Source organism: Strigops habroptila, chromosome 6, assembly GCF_004027225.2.
Source record: "Strigops habroptila isolate Jane chromosome 6, bStrHab1.2.pri, whole genome shotgun sequence".
NCBI classification, from domain to species: Eukaryota; Metazoa; Chordata; class Aves; order Psittaciformes; family Psittacidae; genus Strigops; species Strigops habroptila.
The window spans coordinates 31,366,857-31,377,441 of record NC_044282.2 but is presented as its reverse complement, the minus strand read 5'-3'; the positions used below and the strand labels follow the sequence as shown (position 1 = coordinate 31,377,441).

The window sequence follows — 10,585 nt, the reverse complement described above, 5'->3', positions numbered from 1 at the left end:
CGGCCGCGGAGCGGCGCCCTGCCCCGCGGCTGCCGCCCCGCAGGCGCAAGCGGCTCCGCCCCCAAGCGGCCGCGGCGCGGCGGTGACTTCGCCTGCCTCCCGCTGCTGGTTCCGGTCCCGCCCGCTGTCGCCGCTGCCGCCGCCGCCATGTTGCTGCGCGGCTGCCGGCGCCGCCTGGCGCTACCCCGGGCGCCGCGCCCCGGGCACCGCCGGGCGGGCAGCGAGGTCGGAGCGGCGGCGGCACCGCGCTACGAGGTGGTGGTGATCGGCGGGGGCCATGCGGGGACGGAGGCGGCGGCAGCCGCTGCTCGCGGCGGGGCCCGCACGCTGCTGCTCACGCACAAGATCAGCACCATCGGTACCGCCGCGGGGACGCCCGGGGGCCGGTGGGGCCGGGCTTGGCCGCGGGCGGGGGGGAAGGGGTACCGCGGGGAGCCGGGCCGGGCCTGTTTCCCGCGGGCGCCTCGGGTGCCCCGTGCCAAGGCGGGGAGGTTGCGGGCGCGTTGTGCGGCGGTGGTGAGCGGTGTCGGTGTGTCCCGTCCGTAGGGGAGATGTCCTGCAACCCCTCCTTCGGCGGCATCGGGAAGGGGCATCTCATGAGGGAGGTGGACGCCCTGGACGGGCTGTGTGGCCGGGTCTGCGACCGCTCCGGCGTGCACTACAAAGTGCTGAACCGCTGCAAGGGCCCGGCCGTGTGGGGCCTCCGCGCTCAGATTGACCGCGGCCTCTACAGGGCGAACATGCAGGTGAGGCCGGGCTGGGCGGCGGTGAGCGCCTCTCGAAGGGGCCTTCGCAGTTCAAACTGCGCTGTGCAGAGGCAGGACGGTGCCGGGCGCTGCCGCGGGCGCTGTGCACTGGGCGGGCAGCCTGCCCTCGGCTCCCTCCCGCCCCACAGCCCTCCGGCCCCGGCGGCACCTGTATTGTGCAGCTATGGCCCAGCCGGGGCGGAGGGGTTCGAGAGCATCTGTAGCGTGAGGGGCCCCGAGGTTACCCTGTTCAAGGGTGCATTGACCATGTATATATAGCCGCGTATAGGAATATCTCTATATACAGTCTGGTAAAAATGGCAGCCACTGTTAAATGGGAGTGGGGGCAATTTAAGAGAAAGTCAAGAGTGATGGTTAGTTTAAAAATCACGGATTTATTTCCAGGGGCTTTTTTTCTGCATGTTTGCAGGCTGGAGTGTTAGAATGAGTTACTCAAATCCAAAGTATCAGGATAAGCTACAATGATTGTTTTGGTTTTTAATATTTTCCTTTCAAACCTGGATACCTTTCTGTTTGGTACTCTAATGTGGTGTAAACTGTTGGAGCTCAGCACAGTTTAAAAAATTTTCTAGTGTTTTATATACAGGCCAGACCTCATGACCAAAATTTTTTATTTGAGCTTAAACTCTTATGTGCGCGTGAAAAGTTCTATTTGATAGATCGGGATAGTACAGTAACTGAATGTCTGCCAAGTGAACTGGTGAGAATGGAAAAGGGAAGAGGGTGATAGATGTTTTGGAGATCAGCAGGGTTTGGGACTGCCCATGTGTCTCATAACTTACTAGACTTTTGCAGTAACTCCTTTCATGACAGAAAGAAATCCTTAACACACCACTGTTGACAGTTCATGAGGCGTCTGTGGAGGATCTTCTCTTGACAGAGCCAGAACCAGACCACCCTGGGAAGTGCCAAGTCACGGGAGTTGTTCTGGGTATGTGCTAGTAACTCAGCAAGCACCTTCAATTCCTCTACACTAAGAGCAGCCTTTGGGGTAAACATTTCTGATTCACCAGCAAGAAAGTTGAATTCGCTGATAGAGGTGATTTAGGCTGAGTGTGAACTAAACTAGGTTGGTATGTGTAATACAATGAAAAACATACCTGGGTAGCTAGGGTATTGGGAGGTTGCATAAGTTTAATTTTCTTCAGGCTAGTGATGCTGAATTCCATGCTGCGTTTTTTACTTGGTAAGTGGCATATGCTGCTGACAGCGCTACAGGGCAGTGGCATCCTATTACTAGCAGACTCATGCTTTATTACCCCTTGCTGTTCTAGTAAACAGGCATTCTGAAATAAAGGCCTGGATAGGGATTTTTTCCCAGGAGTGGGTTTTCTGTGTTAGGGGTAACATGCTTAGGAATAAGAAAATCTGCTTATTGCAGTCATTACTGTTAATACTTTTATTCTTGAAGTGCTGATTTTGTTACATAACAGAAGGTGGATAAACTCTCAGTGAACACTGTTAGTCTAGTGTTAGACAGACCACCAGAATAGCAGGGCTTTGTTGATACTGAAGTATGTGCGTCTCTGAAAACTTGCTGTTTCAGGGAATGGGAGCACAGTACATGCTGGGAGTGTTATCCTGACCACTGGTACTTTCCTGAGGGGTATGGTCCTCATCGGACTGGAGACACATCCGGCTGGGCGGCTGGGGGACCAGCCAGCCGTTGGGCTGGCTCAGACTCTAGAGAAACTGGGATTTGCTGTGGGCAGGCTGAAGACGGGGACACCACCCCGGCTTGCCAAAGATACCATTGACTTCAGCGGTCTGCAGGAACGTGTAGCTGACAATCCCCCGGTGCCCTTCAGCTTCCTCAGCGAGGCCGTGTGGATCAAGGTGGGAGAGCACTCACCAAGTGCATGTAGAGCCAGGTGGGAAGGTGGAGAGCGGTTATGGGAATGTCATGCTCAGAATCAGCTGGGAAGTTGATGGCTGGGAAAGAAAGCTGGGCTGTACTCGTACTGGAGGTCTTATATTTCTGAGGATCCCCAATGTAGAGGGAGAAATTGCTTGTTTTCTTTTGAAAGCAAGTACCTTTTTCCTCTCACTTATCAACTTGAGAAGCAAACTTGCTTTGCTTCTGAAGTCAGTATTGCATAAAATATGATGTTGTTAGTAATAGTATTCATGTGCTGGTTACATGGGTGGTTAACGAAATACTTCCAGAGTTAGACCCATATTGTGGGTTTATGATGTCTTGCTTGCTACTCTGGCTCTAGAATAAGATTAAAACGTTGAAATTGGAGATCTTTAACAGTGCTGGCTAGGAAAGAGAGTTATCCACAGAGGTCAGAGGTGGATATATTAGCAGTAATTGAAAGCAGAAGAAAATTTTCCAAAGAAAGTCTTGACAAATTGATGGTGTTCTTACGTAATGTAGTTAAAGGGCACAGAATTAAGTATCAGGAGTTGATTTGCCCAAGAGCATATAGGAATTGCAATAACTTACTATGGTCATGGCAGAGGTGAAAATAATATCACTTGAAGTGCTTTGTATGTGTAGGAAAGGTTTTAAGGAGTTGAGATGCAACATTATTACTATTTTGAATGTGAATAATTTTGAATTATTTCTATTGACTCTTTCAGAAAAATCAGTGAAATACTTTACATGGTGGGGTTTGTTTTCCATGTTAATTGCAGGGGCTTAAGAGATTTCTGGTTTGGTTTTTATTTTCTTAACCAAACTTCAGTTGGCTGTTAACTGTAGGGTCAGCACTTCTCTTACTTCAGATCACTAAATTCGTGTGGTTAATTTGAATGCTGTGATAAAATGTGTTGCTTTAATAGGAACATCCATCCTGTAATTCAGAATACAGTGTATAGAATAGAACTTGGATTCTGGGCTCCGAGGTCCTGTTCTCTTCTTGGTCTGCTTTTGGGCATGTTGCTGAAGTTCTCTGATTGCTTATGTTCTGTCTGTACAGTCAGTATGATAGCACTGCCCATCTCTCCAAGAAGTGCGAGTCAAGTGTCATGGAAAAGCCCTTGCAGATCCTTGGAGTTGTTTATTAAGGGTACGGTGTTGTGACTCAATTAAATTAAAGTGAGCTCTGGCCTCTTTCAGCCAGAAGATCAGCTGTTGTGTTACCTGACTCATACTACCCTGAAAGCCCAGGAAATTATCTGTGATAATCTCCACCTGAACAACCATGTACGGGAGACGACAAGGGGCCCACGGTAAGTGTGTGTGTCATGATTTAATCCCAGCCAGTAACTCAGCACCATGCAGCCATTTGCTCACACACATTCCCCCCTCTTCCAGGCGGGATGGGGAGGAGAATCAAAAGAATGTAAACTCCACAGGTTGAGATAAGAACAGTCCAGTAACTAAAGTATAATATAAAACTGCTACTACTAACAATCATAATGGTGAGGGATATAACAAGGAGAGGGAATATAAATTTAAAAGGGGAAAGTTAAAAAACAATAAACTCAAGTCATGCACAATACAATTGCTCACCACCTGCTGATCAATACCCAGCCCGACCCGAGCAGTGGTCTGGGCCTTCCAGGTGACTTCCTCCAGTTTATATAGTGGGCATGATGTGCTGCGGTATGGAATACCCCTTTGGCTAGTAGACTAAAGCCAAAACGCAGCACTGCACCAGGTACTAGGAAGGAGGATAAAAAAAAAACCCCTGTGACAGCTGAAACCAGGACAGCATGGCATCATTCAAGGCTCTCGGTGGCAAAAACTGGCAGTCTGTGAGTCTCTCTTGCTTTGCTTCTGACAAGTTACTTTTTCTCCATGTCAGGTGGTGCTCATGGCTATTTACCATTGCAGGTACTGTCCCTCTCTGGAATCAAAGGTTCTGCGCTTCCCAAACCGACAACATCAGGTGTGGCTGGAGCCCGAAGGCTTGGAGTCCAATGTCATTTACCCCCAAGGCGTGTCGATGACACTGCCACCTGAGCTCCAGGAGCAGGTGATCAGATCCATCCCAGGCTTGGAAAAAGCCAAGATCTTACAGCCAGGTGAGGGGGGTGAATAGTTTCAAATCTATTTGTCGTATTCACTACCAGTTAATAAAAACCAGATTTTGTTTAGAGCATAACAAAACAAAGGAAATATGAAACAAAATGAATTCTTGAATGCAGGGCGTTTTCCTTGGCTGGTTTTAAATAAGTAAAAGTTGATAACCTAAGTCATTCTGCCCCACTCATTGCCTTTGCCGATAAATAGGAACCTTCAAAATCCCTCCCATAAGATCTGTCTTGTTGTTTGTCATAGGCTACGGAGTGCAATATGACTTTTTAGATCCCCGTCAGCTGACCCCTTCTCTTGAGTCTCGTCTTGTTCAGCGCCTCTTCTTTGCAGGCCAGATAAATGGCACTACAGGCTATGAAGAAGCTGCAGCTCAGGTGGGTGAATCTGATCGCTGCTTAGAAAGGGATATCACCTGGGCGTTTGTTTTTGATACATAGTGTTGCTAGGCCCATCTTCTGCTGGTGAGATGTTCTTTCTTTGTTGCTTACCCTGATTCCAGACTTGCCCAGATATTATTACTTTTAGTGTCTACAGTTGCTGTTACTGAGATTGCAGTAATAAAAATAATTGGAAGCACTGTCAAATGTTTCAGCATGGAGACTATGCGGTGGGTATAATTGAAAACATGGCAATTGTTTCTACTCATGTCAGCAGGGGCTGAGAAGCCCTTCAGACACTAGTAATATCACAAGAAAGAAACTGCCTAGATTACTAGGACAGGCTATTGCATTTTCAAAGATACAGTTTGACACTTGAGTCTTTGGAGGCAGATGGGCTGATACTTGAGCCATGAAGAGACCAGTAAATGTGTTTTGTGTTCTGTCTGCCTAGGGTGTGATTGCTGGGATCAATGCTTGCCTACGGGTTCATGGCAAGCCTCCTTTCATTGTCAGCCGCACCGAAGGCTACATTGGTGTCCTGATCGATGACCTTACCACTCTGGGCACCAGCGAGCCATACCGGATGTTCACCAGCCGCGTGGAGTTCCGCATGTCCCTCCGGCCTGACAATGCTGATGCCAGGCTCACCCACAGAGGTATTTTACTGCAGTGGCTCTTGCAGCGAGCAGCCATGCCTCATTGTAGACCTCTGTCTCATACACCATCTGTCTTTGCAGGTTTTGAAGAAGCTGGGTGTGTGTCACAGCAGCGATATGAACAAGCAGTTAAGATGAGAGCTGCTTTAGAGGGTGGAATTGCAACACTAAAATCCCTTCAGTTCAGCATATCCAAGTGGTCCCAGTTAGTACCAGAAGTTCCTATCAGTAGCAGTCGAAGGTTGCCTCTCAGGTAAGGGTTACAGCTGAAGCTTTCTGTCTGACCTATGCTTGCTTTAGCTGGCTGATGGTTTCACAACAGTTGTCTGTCCTTCCTGAAGCCATCCATACAACAAGATTGCAGCTTTATCACCTTCAGAGGACAGACACCTGATGTTTGCCCACAGAATAAGTGTGACATTGGAGTGTTTACTGTGCCGCATTTCCTGGTGCTGACATGGGCTCCCAAAGCAAGGGGATTCTCCACTAGCCTTGTCAATTTTTGCTGTCCTTACTGAGAGTGTCACCAAGTGGTGATGGTTGTGCAGTGGGTTGCTGCTTTGCTGGAAGCTTGATAAAAGTGTCTTTGATTTCAGGCTACCATCAGATGGTAGCTGTTCTTGTGCACAGAGGCCATGCTTCCCTTACCCATCCTTTACCTCACCTTCTCTTTTCTGTTGTTTTAAATCAGTGACTAAGACCTGACTCAGTCTGTGTTCCCCTTGCTGCCCCTACCTCGTCCCTTCTGTCTTGCTGTTCATTTTTCATAAAGAGCCCCGCTTCAAGAGTTTAACAGCTCTTTTGTGTACCAAGAGGAGGTAGTAGGGAGGTGAGCTTGGCTGTACAGTTGTTCTGGCTTATGCTGAGATCTTTACAAGTTTGAGCTGGGAACAGCTGTAAATCTACCTTATGCAAGTGACTCCTTCCAACCATAAAAACTCTTGTTCTCGACAGTGCCTTTGACGTCCTTCGCTATCCAGAGGCCAACATGGAGCTTCTGGCAAGGGCTGTCCCAGAGCCCCTGGGAAAGCTTGCTCAATGGAGACAACTGGCAGAGAGATTGAAAATAGAAGGTAGAGTACAAGAGTTATAATCTCGTAGTGGGATCTGTGTATGTTGTGTTCAATAGAGGGTGAGCAAATCCATTCATCCCAGTGTGTTGCTGCTTAGTAAAATGAAACACTGTTGGTCAGAGCATGCACCTTTTACCATAGGCTACATCCCTATACCAGCCCTATCAAATAGACCATCCTTTGCTGGGATGAAAGGAAGAGCCAACCTGTGTGTTTTAATTCCTGTAACAAATTAAAGAGTATGACTTGTTCCAAAGTAGTGATGTGAATTAGGCTCTTTGGTCTGTGCGGCTGGAAACTTCCTTAGGAGCATTTACCATCCCGGTGGAATTGCTCATTCTGCTTCAAAGAATTCCTGCAAGTGACCTGTTTCACATGAACATCCATATCTGGTCTTGTATCCCTCATTTTCCATCACAGCTGCTTACGAGTGGTGTGTGGAAAACCAACAGCAGGAAATAGAAGAAGTGCGTCGTGATGAAGCCCTCCGGCTGCCTGAGGACCTAGATTACTTTGCCATTGATGCGTCTCTTTCATCGGAGGTGCGGGAAAAACTGGACTCTAACCGTCCCCAGACGGTAAGATACTGGGTCACAGCAAAGTTGAGCAGCAATGAAATCCCTTCTGTGTCTTCCCAAGGGATGTGGGGGTGAGAATAATCAGGGAAAGGAATACCCACAGGTTTTAATCTCTTTTTGGTTAACTTGTTCCTGTTTCCACATGCAGATTGGTGCACTCAGCCGCATCCCTGGAATTACACCAGCTGCTATCATTAACCTGCTAAGATTTGTGAAGACCAATCACCAGAAGGCAGAGGGGCTAAAAGCTTTACCTCAGACTGGCAAATACTTACCAGGGAAAATGTACTCGGAAAAAGCAGCTTCACAAAGACAGATTTCAGCAAAGTTTTCTGAAGAGAAGCAAGAGTACCTTTGTTAAAACACCTTTGCAGAGAAGCGTACCCCTCCTGCCAGAGTATATGGCAAGATCACCTGTGCTCACAAGCCTCTTCATGGATAAAACCCGTGCTGGCTGGATCCAAAGCAGTTCTAGTTGTGTCCTGTGGCAGTGTCATCGAGTAGAGCAAAGGTGTCGAATGCGCAGACATTAAGTAAATGGTCAGGAAACTAAATGCAGCCTGATTTTGCCAATCCAAATGAAAAGATGGGAATTACTTTTAAAATTCCCCTCATTTGAAAGACATCAGATAGTCAAAATCTGTTCTAAAGCATCTTGGAAAGGACAGCGTTTTGCTCTTCTGAAATGAATAAGCTGAACCCACAGCAGCACAAGAGGATTTGAGCTGTAAGGTGTGTTCTGTGGACTTCAGTACTTGTGTTCTTAGCTATGCAGTGACTGCACACAGTCTGAGGTTGTAATGTGATGTCAGCCAATAGGAAACACTTGGCTATGAGAACGTGTGCCACGGGAATATTTAAACTTCAGTAGGAGACAGATTGAATGTAAACACTCTAACTTTGGGGGGGAGTTCTCCGTTGAAATAAAGGTTATCTCAAAACTTGCTGAAGAACTCTGTTGTCACTTAGCTTTCGGTAAAGCCTTGGCCATTCACTGGGCCTCAATTAATGCAGGTAAGGTGGGGAGAGGTTGGCTACAGAGCTGGTGAGGGTAGCTGGAGTGGGACCTCTGTCCTGAGTGACGGAGCGGCTGCGTGGTTCTTAGTTACCAGCTGGGCTTAAACCACAGCAGACTCGCTGCCGAGGCCGGGGTGCCGAGGAGTAGAGGGGCATGTTGGAACCTGCCCCAGGAACCTTGGCTCTGGGCAGTGCGGTGAGGGACAGACTGATGTGCTGAGGGCTAGGGGGCGGGTGACTCGGCAGTCCAGGGCAGCAGGGCCAGGGGTTCCCGTGTCCCTATGTCTGTGGCTCGTTTTCCTTTCAGCTTTGTTGGTGCAAAGAATTACTTGTCAGCTGTAAATTTAGCGAAAGGAAGCCAGCTATGTGTTCTGCAGTTTAACCTGGGCTCCGGGTATGGTGCTCTTGAAATTCCAGCTATGTGAATCCAAAGAAGCCCTGAAGCCTGTGCCTCTCTCTCTGTTTAAAGCAGTGGAGCTTCTAATCAAGACAGTTTCATGCTTCCTTCACTGCATTATCTTTGTATTGTATTTGGTGTTGATGTACCTGTGTCTGTAAAAAGCCCTCTTGACACCTTCATCCTCTCACTTTCAAGCCGGTTGTGCAATCTCAAAACTGCATTTCCTGGTTCTTGTCAGCAGCCATTTAAGGTGTGTCATGAAAGGCAAGCCCTTTGCACCCTGCTACAAAAAGCCAACACTTCTTCCTCAGGTCTCTGTGCTAAATTTAGTTCGGTGCTACAAAGGCCCCGGTTCTGGTCTCACACATCAGTGTAAATCAAAAGGTGGTTCCACTGAGCTGGGCTGCACTGGTGTCAAGAAGCAGAAGGAGTGGGCTTTGCTTTTCTTACTTTTAGGAATTTAATAATGTATAGCCATGGTCCAAGATTTAGGAAGCGGGAAGAGTTAACCCCAGGGGAAATTGAAGTAATAAATGCATGGATGCATCGCTTTTCAGCAGATCTTCTGTAACAACTGGTCTCAGCCTGAAGTGGGTCTTTGGCTACTGGTGAACTCTCTGTTAAGACACAGTGTCCTGTGTTCACATATGGAGGTTAATGATGTCCATATTAGCCAAAATGGAAAACATGGCATGTGCACAAGTTTGAAGAGTGGCAGTTCCTCAGATATTAGTTTAATGTCAACAAGCACAATATCCTGTGCTTGTTGAACAGTTCTTGTTCGAGAAGACTTTTAACAGGAAATCCATAGCTACAAGTAGTCCTATTCGTTTTCTTAGGAAAACCAAGCACAGAAAGGCTACATAAACTGCTGTAAATAGCATGGGCACATCTGATGCAGACATCGTGCCACCTGCTTTCAAACTCTACCAGGGATTTGTTACAAGACCCAAGGTTTGTGTTTTAACATGAAGACAAAGTGAGCTTAGACCCTCACAGGCCCTGTGGTCTCACTAAGGCTGAGAGGATGGGAAGGGCAGAACTGGAGGAGCCCGCCTTTAACATGGGTGTCTGGTTGCTTTTCCTTGGCTGTGCGGTAATGAATCCCACTTTGTCCTCCTGTAATCCTTACTAAGACCAGGCAAGCAGGAAGGGTAGGATACGTGGTGGGGAATGACCTAACTCACTGCATATACCAAGGGCCTTTGTGTTCCTTGTTTCAATGTGAAACTAACTTTCTTTCCCTCTTGCAGAGTACAGGCCTGGTGATCAGCAATTTTCCCTAGGCCAAATTTCCTCAGGTCTCTGCCATTCTGTCTTTTACCAGACTTTCAAGACTACTGTTGTCTTCCTTTCCTATTCTAGTTTTGATTTTTATGGTGCTTGAACAGCCCTGTTTCTTCATCTTTTCTTTATTTCTGCCTGGAAGATGACAGCAAGAGACAAATGGGAAGACTTTTTCTGCTGGGAGACGCTACAAGCTGTTGCCACCCAAACTTTGATGGTCTTGGTGCTGCCAGAACGTTTGCAGTGGTGCAGCAGTGGCTGCACTAAATGGCCCACCTTACCACCCACCTCGCCGGCCCTTGCAAGCACGGATATGCCTCCTAGCTGAGCACTGCCTTTGCACTTCGGTAAGTAAGGACTTTCACTTGCAGTCATTTTAGATGCTCAGGGGTTTATCAGCTTTGATGCCTACACCTCGCAGGTTGTGCTCCTCTACCCA

The 10,585-nt window shown here is 47.9% G+C and overlaps 1 protein-coding gene across 2 annotated transcripts; it reads left to right on the top strand.

Moving 5' to 3' along the window:
- The first annotated feature begins 57 nt into the window (after nt 1–57).
- Nucleotides 58–8,387, top strand: MTO1 (mitochondrial tRNA translation optimization 1). 2 transcript variants are annotated; one of them, XM_030489921.1, is made up of 12 exons: nt 58–358; nt 547–746; nt 1,581–1,698; nt 2,314–2,603; nt 3,832–3,944; nt 4,552–4,742; nt 4,999–5,129; nt 5,587–5,791; nt 5,873–6,044; nt 6,746–6,864; nt 7,285–7,442; nt 7,591–8,387. In XM_030489921.1, exons 1-12 carry the CDS (start codon nt 148–150, stop codon nt 7,801–7,803), a joined length of 2,121 nt encoding a protein of 706 aa, XP_030345781.1. In that variant the 5' UTR covers nt 58–147; the 3' UTR covers nt 7,804–8,387. The 2 variants fall into 2 exon arrangements, with proteins under 2 accessions (XP_030345781.1, XP_030345782.1); XM_030489922.1 differs by lacking the exons at nt 1,581–1,698; nt 2,314–2,603.
- Nucleotides 8,388–10,585: the final 2,198 nt, after the last annotated feature.

Coding starts and splice junctions, on each gene's coding strand:
- MTO1 (XM_030489921.1), top strand. CDS start 148: ATGTTGCTGCGCGGCTGCCGGCGCCGCCTGGCGCTACCCCGGGCGCCG. Junction 2,604..3,831: donor GCGAGGCCGTGTGGATCAAG/GTGGGAGAGCAC, acceptor GGCCTCTTTCAG/CCAGAAGATCAGCTGTTGTG. Junction 6,865..7,284: donor AGAGAGATTGAAAATAGAAG/GTAGAGTACAAG, acceptor TTTCCATCACAG/CTGCTTACGAGTGGTGTGTG.